The sequence below is a fragment of the Salvia hispanica genome, chromosome 5 (assembly GCF_023119035.1).
Source record: "Salvia hispanica cultivar TCC Black 2014 chromosome 5, UniMelb_Shisp_WGS_1.0, whole genome shotgun sequence".
Taxonomy (NCBI): domain Eukaryota; kingdom Viridiplantae; phylum Streptophyta; class Magnoliopsida; order Lamiales; family Lamiaceae; genus Salvia; species Salvia hispanica.
The window spans coordinates 5,077,846-5,094,153 of NC_062969.1; the positions used below are offsets into that span (position 1 = coordinate 5,077,846).

Here is a 16,308-nt window from a genome sequence, read left to right on the forward strand (position 1 = left end):
TCACTCCACATCTCAGCAAGCACAAAAGTTTCTCTTATCCATAGATATGTAATATTATTATATGCTATGTCCATTTCTTGCATGCATTATATAGTGAGTGATCATATCTAGACATTAGATCATCAATTAAAGCTTGGTTTCTCTCGTCATCAAGCACAACCATGGACCTTGTTTCTCCAATCAGAGGCAGGATTTCCACATTGAAAAAGTGCAGCAACTTTGAAACTAGAAAGTTAATTCCATTTTCTGTAGCATGTAATGTTCTTATTTCTTTCCGATCTTCATTTTCTTGTCCTTTAAATTCAAGAACAAGAACTAATTAAAGTTGCTATCTTTGGGGGGAAAAAACAGGTTGCATGCCGGGTCCAGCCCAATACGAAGAAGGCCCGTCCGTCAGCACGGACTGGCGGGCCTTCCGAGCCAAACTGGTGGCCCAAGAACGAGCTCCGCTGCTGGAGGAGCTCTCCGGTGGCGAACCGACTGCCGGAAACAAATGGGCCCACAGCATCTACAAGCCCGAGAGAGGGTGCCTGCTGATCGCCACGGAGAAGCTAGACGGAGTCCACATCTTCGATCGGACGGTGATCATGCTACTGTCTACGGGCCCACCGGGCCCGACGGGCCTGATACTAAACCGGCCGTCGCTCATGTCGATCAAGGAGATGCGGCCTTCAGCGTCTGGCCCATTCTCAGAGAAACCGATGTTCTTCGGGGGGCCAGTGGAGGAGGCCATGTTCCTGGTGAGCCCTCGAGGAGAAGGCGTGCTGGAGAAGGTGATGGAGGGAGTGTACTACGGGACTAAGGAGAGCGTGGGGTGTGCGGCAGAGATGGTGAAGAGGAACATGGTTGAGGCGGAGGAGCTCAGGTTCTTCCATGGCTACTGCATTTGGGAGAGGGAGCAGCTCAGTGATGAGATTCAGGCCGGATATTGGACTGTCGCAGCCTGTAGCCCTACTGTCATTCAGCAGGCTACCGTCGGGCTTTGGGAGGAGATTTCGGGCCTAATGGGCCCGACGAGAGTTCTGTGAGTAATGCACATGTATACGTGTATGGGGATTATTTGTATTGAGTGAAGATCATTGTTATATATAGGTGTTTAATTACTTGCATATTTTCATTTGAACATGTTAGAAATTGAGTAGTGTATTGGGATTTACTAATTTATAAATCGTTTCCACAATAACATAATTTCAAAGTACAGCTTGATTCTGGTTTTATCCACAGATTAAGAAATAACAATCTCCAAGATCTTGTCTTCACAAAAACAAGTTGGTATAGATTGTTAACGTAAAACTAGAGTTAGGCCAACTCACATATCTATATTTAGCAATCAACGAAGCATATAAAACTCATCAGAGGTGATTCCTCTTGATACATAACTTTTATTCACAGAAACTCAATAAGCCATCAACATAGGTAAAATTAATACCTTGTGATCTCGTCCACTGTAAATTTTATGGAAAAAACTGATTTAGTTCAAGGTGCAGTTCCGTAGATGGCTGGGGTCGAAACCATGGGGAGCGAACAGGATCGAATACCCTCACTCTGGTAGACCATGCCATAAAGGATGACTGTTCACCCTGGGCCTACGCGGATCAGGTCCCAGCTAACGCATGAAACACTCTGCCCGAGCCGAAACTCAAAAGGGGAATTAACTGGGGCCTGCAAAAAAGCAGAGGAATTTGTGGTTTTACTCAATACAACACGCAAAACCTTGCCAGCCCTTGACATATAAACCAGTCTGAAAAAAAAAACTTCAACGCAAAGAACTTTAGACTTGCTTGAAAATGAAGGTAATATTGAAATTCACTTAAATCCAAAACTAAAAATTATCAATATTAATTTTCTACAAGTAGTATTATTAGAGAGAGAAAAACGCTATTTTAACATCATCATCGATAGTTAACAAAGAATCCAATAGTCGAATGTTTATATCACTGAAACCAAATCAAGTATGAAGCAAGTAGAGTTTAACAGGATTTCTGGTACACTAACTTATTCTTAATTATAAAGTGATATTCAATTTCGAGGAATGGTAGTTGAGTGTTTGAACTTTGAAAATTAAATTTCTTTAGTGCCTGAGATAAGCACGGGAACTTTTGAATCATTGACAAAACATTGAACATTAAAGTTCCATTAATGGGTTTGGCTTTGTATCAAATACCACTATGAAAGAGGAGTCAGAACAAAAGAGAGATGGCAAAGAGTAGATGAAGAAGATCTGAGAACTGAACATTATAATAAACATGAAATAGATTGAAATGACATAAGAAGTACTCCCTCCGTCCCGGGTTAGTCGCACGTTTACTGTTGGGCACGGAGGTTAAGAAATTATATTAAATAAATAGGAGAGATGAAAAAAGTAGGAAAGATAAGAGAGAGTAAAGTAAATGATAGAATAAAAAAAGAGTGATTAGATGTTTTGTCTTTTGTTAAAAAAGGAAAGAGTGCAAATAACTTGGGACACCCAAAAAGGAAACTAGTGCAAGTAACGCGGGACGGAGGGAGTACCTTAATATCTTGAACATCAACATTAGTGAAGTGCATAAGTTTGTCATTCAGCACAAGCTCTGCCTGATATACAAATGTGAAAAATATTAAATGCAGTAAATTACTTAACTTTCATGCTCAAAGAGTTCAAAATAGAATAAATTAATGGATCATCAATTGATAAAAATGCATCTAGTGATAAAAATGTAGACAGCACTTGCGATTTCAATTCAACCTCACACTAATTGTGATGGAATTCCAAATCCTTAAAGATAAATGCAGCTCAAGGGGATGTTTGGTTAGTAAAGGGAACAACAATGGGAATGGGTGTAGTCCAGGAGAATTAGGACGAATATACTTTGGTTCTTCCAAAATGCGATGATAGAGAATTTCCCAGTTTAGGGATATCAAGCTGATAATACTAATTGAGGAATTGTTCCAAATTATATGAAGCCACAACATTTATCTCCATTCCCACCATATCAAATTATTAATTACCAAGCTCCCTAGGAATACAACAGAAACTTTATCACCAAATATAGCATTGGAGAATAGACTTGTGAAACTATTGCATACGAAAGAAACCGTATGAGAAATAATAATGGTAAAGAGAGAAGCCTCTACCTGTTACCTGTGACAGAAGAGTTTCGTTGTACGTTCCAATTTCTCTCATCAGGGCCTAACAGTACAGCTGAATTTGTAAAGATCTACCAAAGGGAATAAAGTCTAGTAACAAAATATTCTTCTTTTGGTCCAGTTACAGTTATAAGTAGCTTCTTTGTAGCTCATAACAGCTAGAATAATTTAAGTAGTGGAGTTTTTACTAGGTTTGTAACTTGCAATCAGAAAATAAACTAAATTGCTCTTTACTGAGATCCTCTCCTGTTGAACAATAAACCTAAGAAATTGATCTGAGTGCTTTTTCTCAGATATCATGTTGTTTGAATATTATTTTCCAGCCCATTTTTATAATTTCTGTTAAAAAAGCATCGGAATCTGAGAAGATAGTAGCATTTCTCACACACAAAAATATTGCTCTGGTCCTATAGATTTGAAAATTTAGCAAATGTGAAATACTAAATTGTTACTATTTGAAGGATGGGACAAATTTGGGGATCCGGTCAAATATATGTTCTCAAGAACAGTAGTTATGCAAATTGAGAAAGCAGCATACCTCTGGAAGAAAAGTGATGAATACTCAATGCCAATATGGAGAGAACAGCAGCATCAGATGCTTTATGAAGCATCTGATGGTAAAAAATTTTGAAAGCCATATCATCTCAATTAAGATTAAATCTGACAAGCAACTCCAGGTGCTCCTTGCAGGGGATGATCACTTTGGATATCTTCTCGTTGGTATTGGTTGACCAAGTCAACTAAACTCATTGATGGAGGAACCCAACCGTAGCTCACCATAGCATCAATAATGTTATGTAGTTCTTCTTTGTATCCTACTCTTTGCAAACCATAGGTCAAGATACTGCATGTAGTAACACTAGGCTTATACCCTTGCTCACTCATTTTAGCAAGTAATGCTAGTACAGTCGAAATATCTTCATCTCCAGACCATGCTCCTATCAGTATTTCACTAACCTTTCCTTTTAATACACCATTGCCCAAAAGTTCATTCCAGTCTTTTAATGCTTTATCCAAATTCCCACCTTCATAGAATGCATCAAACATCAGTTTGTACACAACTTCATCAGGCTCAACACCCTTTGCCACCAAGTCCTCAAATATGGCTAACATCTTGGATATGTCCCCTACTTTGCTGTAACCATGTAAAAGGGAAGTGTATGTTAGATTTGTTGGCACTATATTCCTCTTCTGCATCTCTGAAAGAAGCTTCTCTGCTTTTTCCATCTCACCTATCTTGCTGCAATGACTGATTAAGATTGTGAAGGTCACATTATTAGGCATAATTTTCTTATCAATCATATCTTTGATCAACTCAAATGCTTTGGTCAAAACTCCTGACTTACAATATCCATCAACCATTGTGTTGAATGTAAGTACGGATGCTATACCTCTCTCTTTCATTTCATTAAATAGAGACAAAGCCTTCTGTGTATCACCATTTTTGCAACATCCATTGAGAAGAGCATTGTAAACAAACCCATCAGCTGGAACAGCCTTGAGTTGCATTTCTTTAAACAAACGAAATGCTTCATCCAAATCTGCAGACTTGCAGTACCCGTCAATCATTGTAGCATATGTAACCTTGTTTGGTATCAAACCTTTATCAGACAGTCCGGCAAATAGCTCCTTGGCTCTCTCTATGTCACCTGACCTAAGCAGCCCAGCCATCAAGGCATTATAAGTGACAATGTTAGGAGTGATACCTTTTTGAGACATCTCATTGAAAAGACTGAAAGCCTTTGACATATCACCTTGCTTACAAAAACCAGAAATGAGCGAAGTGTAAACATATATATCAGGGACAGACCCCTTATCACAGAAGCTGGAGAAGATTCTCATTGCTTCTACCAGTTTCCCATTCTTTGAAAGGCCCATTATAAGCACACTGTAAATGTGTGTATCTGGAAGTAGACGTCGTTCTAGCATAATATTGAATATGGAAAAAGCATGCACTATGTCCCCATTTCTGCAAAGCCCATCAATCAAAGCTGTATAATTATGAAGATCAGGAACGATACCTTGATCAAGCATTTCCACAAAGTACTTCTTTGCAATCTCCATCTCACCAATCTCCAAATATCCTGAAATTAAAGCCCCAAATGTATAGGCATTTGGTATCACTCCCTTCTTCTGCATTGCAATGAGACAAGTTTGTGCCTCACTCATCCTTTTGGATTTGCTAAGACCAATAATAATAGAGTTATAGCAAAAAACATCAGGAACCATTCCTTTCTCCCACATATCATCTAATATCCTCATACCCTCTTCATATTTACCTTCTTTCATGTAACCTTTTATAATGGTAGTGTAGCTAACAATATTAGGTGTGACACCTCTTTCAGTTAGATTGCGCAATAACAGATGAGCTTGTTCGAGATTTCCCGTGTGACTCAATTCATCTATTATAGCATTAAAGGTGTATATTGAAGGTGCCAAGTTTCTTTCATTCATCCAAGCCAGAATTTCCGAGACCTTCTCCATATTACGCACTCGGCTATGCCCATAAATCAGGTAATTGTATGTCTGGATTTCAGGGTTTATTCCTAATTTAATCATCTCAAATACTAGACTTTCTGCCCTCTCCATGTTACCTTTGTTGCAAAGACCATGTATTATAGCATTATAATTTAGCAAATTCAACTTAATTCCTCGCGAAACCATTACATCCTTGATTTGAAAGGCCTCATCCACAGCACCCTCTTTCATGAACCCATTAATCACTGCAGAATATGCAATATGGTCAGGGTTTATGCCTGTCTCATACATCTCTTGCAAAATTAACTTTGCCTCAGAAGCTCTCTTATGCTGGCAAAACCAGTCAATAAATATTGAGAAAGTATATTGATCAGGAGCCAACCCCTTCTCAACCATTGCCATCTTCAGCTGCAGAGCATCATCAATGGCACCACTTCTGCATAGCCCTTTGATAACGATGTTATAAGCAATCACGTTGGGATCACACCCATTCTCCTCCATCTCTTTTAGAACCCTTTTAGCTTCTCTTGCATTCCCAACCTTACAATGAGCAGTGATAACACTCACATAAGTGTAAACATCTAACTTGATTCCCATTTCCAACATTCCCCCATAAACCTTCCAAAACAACTCCGTTCTCCCACACCTCAACAAATCCTTCAACAGAGAATTACAACACAATAAACTGATACTAAAACCACCGCCCTTTATCCCCAAAAACACAGCACCAGATTCATTCCACATGCCCTTTTTCCTATAAACATCAATCAACAATTCAAACACAATCCCCCTCGATCGAAACCTCTCAGATTCATTGCAAAGTTTAAGAATTGAGTCGATAATATCGGACACAGGGACCTGGGCCTCAGCCAATTCGGAGAGCAGAGTTATGGCAGGTGCATAAAGGTTAGAAGTGCACAAAATCAATGCAAGAATCGAATAGGAATGGAGAGTCTGAGCAGTACCCAGATGATGAGTCGACCAATGGAAGAAATCGAGAAGGCGCCGCGGATTAAGCGAAAAATGGCTTCTTTGCAGCACCGAATGGACCACGTCTGGATTCAAGTCTCGTGGAAAATGCGACGATTCCAACAGAAATTGCCAGTTGTTATGCTTCAATGTCTTGCAGATTTCCGCAACTGCGGCTTCAATCTGTGGAGAGCTGTGAGAATAGTGGTGGGATTGAAAGGAGAGGGAGAGGAGACCAGTTTTCTTGATAATTTGCCTGTGACAACTCATGAGTGTATACATTTTTCGGCAAGAACAATTGCAGAATGTCTACCTTTTCATTCTTGGTGAATATATTCAGGACGTATTGAAATTGATTGAAAATGGGAAATAGAAGTAAGTGGGCCCATATGGGCCTGCTATATTTAAATGGGTTTTCAAGGTACATTGTTTAGCCCATTTGGGCCCATTTAACAATTGTGGCACAACATATTCCATTCAACAATTTTAAGATATAGTAACAAAATTTAAGAATAAGTTAGATTTATTGAGGATCTCATGTTGGTATGGATATAAATTTAATTATTTTTCAATTTTTCATTCTATCTTACATGTTAATAGAGAGATCACAGGTGCATGCATGAAAATCTCATTGGAACATAGGTGAAGCCTTAGTCATAAATGAAAGGGGACAAAATTATATAGTATGAGGAAACTTTGAGGAGTAAATATAAGAAAATTTTAAAAATTATGCAAAATTTTAAGATATTTGAGTAGGGTGGCCTCGCCCTTGTATTGGAGGAACCTAGCCTCCCCACAAGAACTACAAATCTGGTTCATCATACAAGGAAAGACTCAATACCAATGAGAAATTGGTCAGATTTAGAGTTTCAAGAGTAGAAGACAATTGTTGTGTCCTAATTTAGCATAAATAAGTTACCGAGCATTCTCTTTTTGGATTTGTTTTGCACTAAATTAACCCAAACAAGTTCATGCCTCGGCAAGTGCTCTCTAAGCATGATAGATATACCGAACCATCGATGCTTGTTAAGTTCTCAAAAATTTCCCTCCTCCAGTTCAATTATTTGTGTCCTAATTTCTCTAGTGCAAAGTGCTTGTACGATATATGGGGGACAATAGTTGCATTATTCTCGTGTAGTTGAAACCGTGAATTGCAAAATTGTGGACCGTATATTAGTGCACGGGTTATTTAATTTAATTCAGATCTTGGTAAAAGCTTATGAATATGAGCACATAAATTTAGGTAAAAAGTCGTTGAATCATTAAGTTCCAATGGGACGCCCCAATTTGAGGTTAAGAACTAGTACTCCCCACCGAATAAAGCAGCTACACATTAAAGGTACGAATTTGCTTCTCAACTACTCAGATGAATCACCCCATTCAATTCCCACCATTTATTCCCACTCATTAAACCTCGTTCATACGCCTATTAAGTAAACAAAGTAACTTTCATTTTATGTGCATTTTAATAGGACTATATGGAGTAGTTTTTCAATTTAACACAGCTAAGTACTATTATTAAAAAATTAAAAAATATATAATATTAAAATGGTGGGTGAATATGAAAAAAATTGTTCTAATTCTAGTGCTATTTAATATATCAATGGAAACATATTAATTTGTAGCTATTTTTTGATAATGTGAATTGTCTATATAGTTTATTCTTTCTACATTTTTTTTAGTTTCAATTCTTAATAATAATATATGTTTGATTATATTAATAAATATTCAAAATAAAAAAATCTCGTCAATAAAACATATATACGTGACGTGACTCACCAAAATGCAAACAAACGTCTGACTAACAAGGAAATAGGTGAAGTTATAGAGTTTCAACTCATTCTTCACAACCAGAAATTAATGAGACGGTTATGACGATCAAAAATAAATAGTAGTACTAAAAAAAGGTAGATGAATCACAAATAAAATCTCCATCACCCAGCATTATTTCCACATGCATTGCTCCCATCACTCATTAATTATATAAACCTTATAAAACCAACCACACTACCAATTTACACACACACACAAAAAAAAGGAAAGATGGCGATCGGTCCCATCTTCTTCATCCTCCTAATCTCAACCGTTAGTTACAGCAACTTAGCTAACGCCGCAGATCGCCCATTCAAGACCATCTACGCCTTCGGGGACTCCTACACCGACACCGGCAACACCCACTCCAACAGCGGCCCCAGCGGCTTCATGTTCGTCTCCAACCTCCCCTACGGCCGCACCTTCTTCCACCGCCCCACCAACCGCTACTCCGACGGCCGCCTCGTCATCGACTTCGTCGCGCAGTCGCTCTCCCTCCCGCTGCTCCCGCCCTACCTCGCCCTCAGGTCGCCCTCGACGACTGGCAGCGTCAACTTCGCGGTGGCTGGCTCGACCGCCATCGTCCACAGCTTCTTCTCGAAGAACAACATGACGCTCAACATCACGCCGCAGTCGATCTCCACGCAGCTGGGCTGGTTCGAGAAGGTTCTGGAAGGAAGAGGGTGCAGAGAGCAGAGCAGCACGCCAAAGGAGTGCGAGGCTGTTTTCGACGACGCGTTGATTTGGGTTGGTGAGATTGGAGCTAATGACTACGCTTACAGCTTTGGATCTTCCGTTACCCCTCAATCCATCCAAAACCTCGCCATCAATAGCGTCACCACTTTTCTTCAGGTAACCACGTTTTTTTATTATGTATAGCTCAATTATACTAGTAGTTGGTCGTAAAATTATGTTAAAAATGATTTGTTGTACCTTGTATAATATTGAACAGGCGTTGATGAAGAAGGGTGCCAAGTATGTCGTAGTTCAAGGGCTACCGCCAACGGGGTGCCTAACGTTGTCCATGTACTTAGCGCCTCCCAACGACAGGGACGGCGCTGGGTGCGTGGGCACTGCCAACAAGCAAAGCTCGAGTCACAACACAGTCCTCAAATCGAAGGTGGATGCGTTGCGGCAACAGTTCCCTCACGCGACGATCGTCTACTTAGACTACTACAACGCCTACCTCAGCGTGATCAGCAAACCCAAGAGCCACGGCATCACAGAGCCTTACAAGGTGTGCTGTGGGCACAGCGGTGGGACCTACAACTTCGACTATCTGAATGCCTGCGGTTCGCCTTCCGCCTCGTCGTGTGGCACGCCTTCTCGGTATATCAACTGGGATGGAGTTCATCTCACTGAGGCCATGAACAGGGCCATGGCTAGCGCGTTTCTCAACGAAACTTATGCTCAGCCGCCTTTCACTCATCTCTTGGCTAAGAAACACAAGTCATCAGCATGAAAAGGAAGCCCTCGTTTTCGGTTTGCAAGTTTGATGAAATTAGATGTTTTCCAACTGAGATGGTTGCTGCGACTTTCCGACGATGAAATCAAGAAATTATCTAATTCACCTGTCTAACTCTTCTGTGCTGGAATTCAATAAATTCGATTATTAATAAAGTGAAACTTGTTGACAAACCTAAAAATTATTTTATTATAGTATATTGTTAGTGGTTCGTTTTTTTATGTAAATATTTATTCTATTTTTAATTTATTATGAACTTCTGTCCCATTTCATAAGGGTATCAGCGTGAAAACACATCAATCTTCTGTAATACTATTCACTACCTTGTGAATACAAAAGTACTTGTAACTCATGAAGATGACTTTATACACAAGTTTCAGTTTGAAGAGGTTTCATGCTGCTCTCATTCTATTTTCATATGCATATAAACTACATGAAACTACTATTTAACCTGTTCTTCGCCTGTCAACCGCTGCTTTTCTTCCTCAACCTGTTGAAGCAATGCTTCTATCTCTGCCTCTGTTAGACTCTCCAATCTTTTCTGCTTGCACAAGAAACTAATGTTTATGCGTGTTATGAAACCTTAAATTTTTGGGAACTTAAGTTCCACATCAAAATAGAAAAAATATATGAATTGATATATGAGACTCCTGTGATAAGAAACTGTTAGTGATACATAAGAAATGTGAAAATTTAGCAAATACTCCCTCCGTCCCAGATAGTTTGTCTCACTTTGACCGGGCACGAGTTTTAAGAAATATAATGAAAAGTGAGTTGAAAAAGTTAGTGGAACGTGGGTCCTACTTTTATATATTAGTTTTATAATAAAATGTGAGTAGGAATGAGTTAGTGGAATATGAGGTCCACTATCAAAGATGGTAAAGAGTGAAATGGGACAAACTATGTGGGATGGACCGAAATGGAAAAATGGGACAAACTATCTGGACGGAGGGAGTAACAATATTGAAAAGATATTACTATTTGGTAGAATGTTCAGTTGGTCATTCATTTCATATGAAGGTAAGAAGGGGGGAACTGTGTTGTCCCTATCAACTAATTGCGTGTGAAAGTTTTTGTGCTTTGTCGTGGTATCTACGATTTCAGACATCATCAGACTTTGCCACTTACTACTATTCTATGTCCAATATAGTTCGTACACAGGACTCTAAACAATTTCTTTGTGCATGATACTACTTAAATCATTCATGTTGTTAAAGGAGATGATGAAATGTAATATTTATATTTGGTTGATTCATGGCTAGAAGGGAGAGAATGAACATTGATGGAACACCAAAAACAAAAGAAACAAATGAGTTAATATAACTTCACCTGCATCACTTTGTCTTCATAGTCACGTAGCTGTTGGGCATATGTCATTTCCTTGTTTGAGACTCTGAAAATATATGTTGAAATCCATCCTATTGTAAGACCTAAAACCAGAACTAACTGAACAACATTGCCAGCCTGCAAGGGATCAACTCCAACATACTGCACAGAATTCAGAAGGAGATCATGAATTATACTTAACCAAGTTTGTCACACACACAAGGAGTTCAAGAAAATAGAATTTTTTTAATGGGGAGGCAGAGTCCATGACATCCAGGTGAATACTCATAGAGTTTTAATGATATCACTGTTCAAGCTTGGAGCTCTTTATTCAACCTCTTCAATATGATTTATCAGAGTGCTCCAGTCACTATTCGTTAAAGGAGTCGCACCTTTTGCATCATTATCTTCATGATTTCTTTACAGGGGAAGTATTTAGACAAGTGGGGAGAAATGATGAAGGCTGATAAGGATTGTTAGAAATCTGAACCATGCATATCTTCTTGTCTCCTATTAGAATTACATTGCTTTCTTTCTTTACATCCTTAATTTTATGATACCCCAAATATATGGGCTGTGTTGTTGTAACCTTGAGTAGGAGTTGAGGGGGGTTTTTGCCTTTTCCTTTATGGGATAGACTATTGTTCTTTGATTACTTAATGTACATTATGTATACATAGAAATAGATTTCTTGAATATAGAATGTCAAAATGAAACAATTTCATACCCCATTCATCCCGATATAGTTGATGTGATCCTTTGGGCGCGAGGTTAAGGAATGAATTGTTAATGAATTAAGTGAAAACACATGGAATTCGCCAACAACACACAGCTTGCGCTGGCAAAAAACTCAACTAAATTTCTGGGCACTTTAAACTGAGAAACATAACCCTATTTATAGACTCTGCTAAAGACTCCAACTTGAAATAAAAAAAAAACTAACAAACTAAAGACTCATGTCTCCTAAAATACTAAAATTAGGAAATGATAAACTAATAACTAAAGACTCCTAATTATACTCCAACTAGGAAAATATAATCTAAGCATACGAAGATAAACTTGATTAGATTTGCAAAGTAGGAACAAGATGTGTATCAATATATAAGCCAGGTTACCTCCAATCCACTTTTCAAGCCAATGCCAAAAACGGTAAGCCCAACTCCTATGAGTATAACATCCTTCCTTGAATATCCAAAAGGTTTCTGCAGTAAGAAAATAAAAAAAATTACCTGACATGAAAATTCCCAAGATAAAGCATTCAGATGATTTCTTAGAGACACCATCTATGATATGGTTGATAGTTAAACCATGATGGGATAAGGTATCATTTCTACTAGACCTTCAACTCTAAGTAACCTGACCCAGTGATTGATGCTTTGTCTATTTTATGTGCAGTTTCTGGAGGAAAATTCTCATCAATCAAAGTGAATAATCTCTCATGGAAATACAATGCTGTAAGCTGAAAATGGTGTTTGGGGAAAATTATGGAATGAAAAATTCTCATACATAAAGAATTTGAAGAGCATAGACAACAGTAAAACTTCAACTCATGGTGTCTAGACATGCCTTCTCCGAGTTTGAGGTTTCATCCTCACTTAAGTTAGAAGAACCACTGCATCTTGGGATTGTAGAAATTGATTTCTTCGACATTGAGGAGAAAGAAGATCTTTTCAGGCAAGGGGAAAGTGCGTGTGAGAAGATTTGAGAGCATATCCTTTCTGTAAATACATTGGACATTTAAAGTCAAACTGAACAAGCAAGTAAAGAGAGCGCTGAAACTGGCAAGGAATCAATCAAACTGTTTTGTCAAATTAACAGTCATGCACACAATACTTACAAAACAAAATAAAATAAAGTAAGCTAAGTATGACGAACATTATTTGACTTCAGTTTATAAAGCCAGAGTAATCTAATATTTGAGTCTCTCTATTGTTTAAGTTGAGAGCAATAATCTCAGTCTTCAGTTTCCAAACTAATTAATTGGTAGATTTTATTTCTATGAGCTCCTCCTTTATTATATTTCCCCCTGACCCAACCTGTTCTTGGGATTTTCTTCCGAGTTTGCATTTCTACCATCTTACGGATGCTTTCAGGCTTTGGTTTATTCATTCTCTTTGCTTTCTTCACAAAGACAGAGAAAACCATAGAGTCTATTAATTGTGAGTCAAGCTTCACTGGTAGCAGTGCTCCTTTTCCCACTCCAGTGTTTCTCCCCTGGGATTTTCGCCAGAAGAGTTTTAATGAGGCTCGGTCTTAAGTGTACTCTAAGATTTCTTTTTCTTCTTTATATCATTACTGTCATTTTCCATCACAGAGGGTAACCATATGCATGTCTTTTGAGAGACTTACAAGCAATGCTCTGTAGTGGAGTTTAAAGTCAGATATGTAGATGATGTGTTAGATGGTGTTCGACTGAGCTTATGAGCTGTTTAGCAAAGTAAGCTCCTAAATAGCTGTGAAAATTAGTTCCAACATCTTACAAGCTCCCCAAAATAAGTACTAGTACTGTACAATCTTATACTAAGCAACAACCAATTTATTAAAATAACCGTGGTTTATATTTCCAACATATACTCTTCCAGTTTCATCTCTTTAAATTTGTTTCTTTAACTAGGATTTTCTTTTTCTGATTAACAATCCTTTCTAGTTTATGAGCTCAATTTCTTTAACCACTTATAAGCTCTCTAAATAAGCTTAGCTTAAGCATAAAGTAGACAAAATTGGACTATTACTGATTTGGTTGAGGGCAAGGACCCCTGACGCACAATTCAAATCAGGCATTTCTCGCCTCAATCTTTAGTAATCAACGGCTCAGTTGTATCAGATTTCTTACTGTGCTACTTTACTGAACAGAGTTATCTAACAAAACACAAGATTCAGCCATCCTTCCTCACTTCAGTGGCAATCAAGCGGTTCAAAGCTAAAGGAAGAAACAGTTACAATTGACGAAACAATCGATACTTAAGACCAATGAAATTAAGTATTAAGTGGAACATAAGCTATCCTAATGCCACAAGAAATTCATCAATCTTCAACTAGATAGAGAGAGCGATTAAGTGAAGTAGCGAAGAACTGACCTTTGGAGAAAAGCAGAGTCCTGGGTTGCAGAAATGGACATGTCAATAAACCCACAACAGAAATCGAGCTGTTGCTGATATAAAGATTTGTGCATGGCGTGGAAGCCATTGCTAAGCTAGAAAAGAGTACTGAGTTTGTTGTGGAAGTCGATATGAGAATGAATGGCGCAAAGAGTTTCAACTTTCAACGGACCCGGCTAGTGGGACCCGTCGAATACAGATGAGAAAAATCAAAGTATAAATATCATCATCAATTTAAGCCATATTTAGTAGGGTAGATGAGTTATCACTCCTACCATAGTTCATCCGGTCCGCAATTTATATTGATATGGATTTTAAAATTTTTGAACGAAAATGATAGGAAAAAAATGAATCTATTTTTATATATTCAATTTATAATAATATAGAGTCTGGGGAGCATTAGGGTGCATCCTTAATTAAAGTGCTAACGTACATCCAATCACGTGTTGTCATGTGGCACATAAAATGCAATATTATAAATACAAAAATCCAATCCACATTTGTGAAGTTGTACATGCATTTCCATAGATTGCATTTTAGTTATAGGCAAATTGCATTTTAAATATATTGTTAAGTTTTGCATTTTAACATAAATTATCTATAATGCAAAATAAACTATATATAAATGCAATCCGTCTATATATAAAAGACTAAAGTCCACTTTGGTCCCCTACATTTGCCATAAAATTCTTTTTGGTCTCTTACATTAAGTTTGTGACCTTTTGGTTTCAAACATATTGTTTTGGTCCAAAGAAGTCCTTTTCAGTTAAAATAAACGGTCAAAGTGTTTGACCAACTTAATAACTTAATTAGTATAATCTAATTAACATACTTAACTATAATTATAAATTAAAAGATTTTTTTTTTAAGAAATAGAGTATACGGGATCCTCTCCATTCATACACCCACTTTCCCCAATTTTAACTTATTAAATTGAAATGGGCAAAATACATTCTTAGGTTCTTATACTTTAGTCAAAATATTTATTAGGTCCTTGCACAATTTTTTCGTTTTAATAGGTCCTTATACTTTTCACAATATTTTTATCAGGTCCTTGTACAATTTTTCGTTTTAGTAGGTCCTTATACTTTTATCATAACTTTCATTAGGTCCTTGTACAATCTTTTATTTTAGGGGCTTTTTTACATTTATCTTAGATAATAATCTAAATTTAATAAAACTTAATGAATTTTTTAATATTTCATTATTTAACTTAGCATAGTCTATAAAGATAATATCATCTTGTTATCCAATAATCTCAATAAGTTGTAGAGAATAATAAAAAGATTAGCCGCGATGATTGAAGATTAAAATCGAAGTTTTTTTTTTAGAATAATAACTATCTGAATTTTCAATTGATTATTTATATTTATATTGAAAGATACATCCCTGAATATTAATAATTATAAGATATGTTTAATAATAAAATTAAAAGGTTCATTAAATTTAATTAAATATAAATTATTATCTAAGATAAAAGTAAAAGAATATCTTAGAATAAAAAATTGTAGAAGGGCCTATTAAAAGTTATAATCAAATTATAAGGACCTACTAAAACAAAAAAAATTGTACGAGGATGTGATGAAATTTATGAGAAAGGTATAAGGACCTATTAAAACGAAGAAAATTGTACGAGGATCTAATGAACATTTTGATTAAAGTATAAGGACCTAAGAATGTGTTTTGCCATTGAAATTTCACCCAAATTCATAAAATCCCTACCATCGTCTTATCCACGACGATGAACATGGAGGGCTGGTTTAACTGTAGCGGTGGCAGCGAACGAGACCTCCGTATAGCATATGATACAGGAAAGGCGAAAGATGGAAGCGTCGAACCTCTTCCTCCGCCGCGAAATCCTTCTCCTCCACCACGAAATCGTTCTCCGCCCGTGAAAGCCTCCTCCTCTGCGAAATCCTCCTCCGCCGAGATATCGGCCTCCCTCGCCAAATCTTCCACAGCTGCTGAACACATGTTAGTTCAGTATAATACTATCAAGTAAATTTGTAACGATTTGTGGAAAGCTTTGTGACT

At 37.5% G+C, this 16,308-nt stretch overlaps 4 protein-coding genes across 12 annotated transcripts; 2 read left to right on the top strand and 2 right to left on the bottom strand.

Annotated features, from left to right (window-relative positions):
* The first annotated feature begins 44 nt into the window (after window positions 1–44).
* Window positions 45–1,185, top strand: LOC125188435 (UPF0301 protein Cpha266_0885-like). The gene is made up of 2 exons (XM_048085284.1): window positions 45–255; window positions 352–1,185. Exons 1-2 carry the CDS (start codon window positions 162–164, stop codon window positions 1,026–1,028), a joined length of 771 nt encoding a protein of 256 aa, XP_047941241.1. The 5' UTR covers window positions 45–161; the 3' UTR covers window positions 1,029–1,185.
* A 70-nt stretch (window positions 1,186–1,255) lies between these two features.
* Window positions 1,256–6,860, bottom strand: LOC125188433 (pentatricopeptide repeat-containing protein At5g61990, mitochondrial). 8 transcript variants are annotated; one of them, XM_048085282.1, is made up of 5 exons: window positions 5,148–6,860; window positions 3,665–4,775; window positions 3,115–3,169; window positions 2,512–2,574; window positions 1,256–1,662 (listed from the first exon to the last, which is right to left on the bottom strand). In XM_048085282.1, exons 1-2 carry the CDS (start codon window positions 6,853–6,855, stop codon window positions 3,781–3,783), a joined length of 2,703 nt encoding a protein of 900 aa, XP_047941239.1. In that variant the 5' UTR covers window positions 6,856–6,860; the 3' UTR covers window positions 1,256–1,662; window positions 2,512–2,574; window positions 3,115–3,169; window positions 3,665–3,780. The 8 variants fall into 8 exon arrangements, with proteins under 8 accessions (XP_047941239.1, XP_047941237.1, XP_047941240.1 ...); XM_048085280.1 differs by having other exon boundaries at window positions 4,881–6,860; XM_048085283.1 differs by having other exon boundaries at window positions 3,665–6,462; window positions 6,570–6,683.
* A 1,688-nt stretch (window positions 6,861–8,548) lies between these two features.
* LOC125188877 (GDSL esterase/lipase At3g48460) lies at window positions 8,549–10,031 on the top strand. Its single transcript, XM_048085949.1, has 2 exons — window positions 8,549–9,237; window positions 9,338–10,031. Exons 1-2 carry the CDS (start codon window positions 8,617–8,619, stop codon window positions 9,845–9,847), a joined length of 1,131 nt encoding a protein of 376 aa, XP_047941906.1. The 5' UTR covers window positions 8,549–8,616; the 3' UTR covers window positions 9,848–10,031.
* A 121-nt stretch (window positions 10,032–10,152) lies between these two features.
* LOC125188879 lies at window positions 10,153–14,442 on the bottom strand. Of its 2 annotated transcripts, none has more exons than XM_048085951.1 (5): window positions 14,254–14,442; window positions 12,743–12,894; window positions 12,292–12,378; window positions 11,180–11,338; window positions 10,153–10,407 (listed from the first exon to the last, which is right to left on the bottom strand). In XM_048085951.1, exons 1-5 carry the CDS (start codon window positions 14,360–14,362, stop codon window positions 10,336–10,338), a joined length of 579 nt encoding a protein of 192 aa, XP_047941908.1. In that variant the 5' UTR covers window positions 14,363–14,442; the 3' UTR covers window positions 10,153–10,335. The 2 variants fall into 2 exon arrangements, with proteins under 2 accessions (XP_047941908.1, XP_047941907.1); XM_048085950.1 differs by having other exon boundaries at window positions 10,153–10,391; window positions 14,254–14,429.
* Between the last annotated feature and the right edge of the window lie 1,866 nt (window positions 14,443–16,308).

Bases quoted from the DNA above. Each gene is read 5' to 3' on its own strand.
- LOC125188435 (XM_048085284.1), top strand. From the start codon at position 162: ATGGACCTTGTTTCTCCAATCAGAGGCAGGATTTCCACATTGAAAAAG. The intron at 256-351 runs GTAATGTTCTTA...GGGAAAAAACAG, and splicing joins AATTCCATTTTCTGTAGCAT to GTTGCATGCCGGGTCCAGCC.
- LOC125188433 (XM_048085278.1), bottom strand. From the start codon at position 6,855: ATGTATACACTCATGAGTTGTCACAGGCAAATTATCAAGAAAACTGGT.
- LOC125188877 (XM_048085949.1), top strand. From the start codon at position 8,617: ATGGCGATCGGTCCCATCTTCTTCATCCTCCTAATCTCAACCGTTAGT. The intron at 9,238-9,337 runs GTAACCACGTTT...AATATTGAACAG, and splicing joins GCGTCACCACTTTTCTTCAG to GCGTTGATGAAGAAGGGTGC.
- LOC125188879 (XM_048085950.1), bottom strand. From the start codon at position 14,362: ATGGCTTCCACGCCATGCACAAATCTTTATATCAGCAACAGCTCGATT. The intron at 12,895-14,253 runs GTCAGTTCTTCG...ATGTATTTACAG, and splicing joins GACTCTGCTTTTCTCCAAAG to AAAGGATATGCTCTCAAATC. The intron at 12,379-12,742 runs GCATGTCTAGAC...TTCTTACTGCAG, and splicing joins AAACCTCAAACTCGGAGAAG to AAACCTTTTGGATATTCAAG.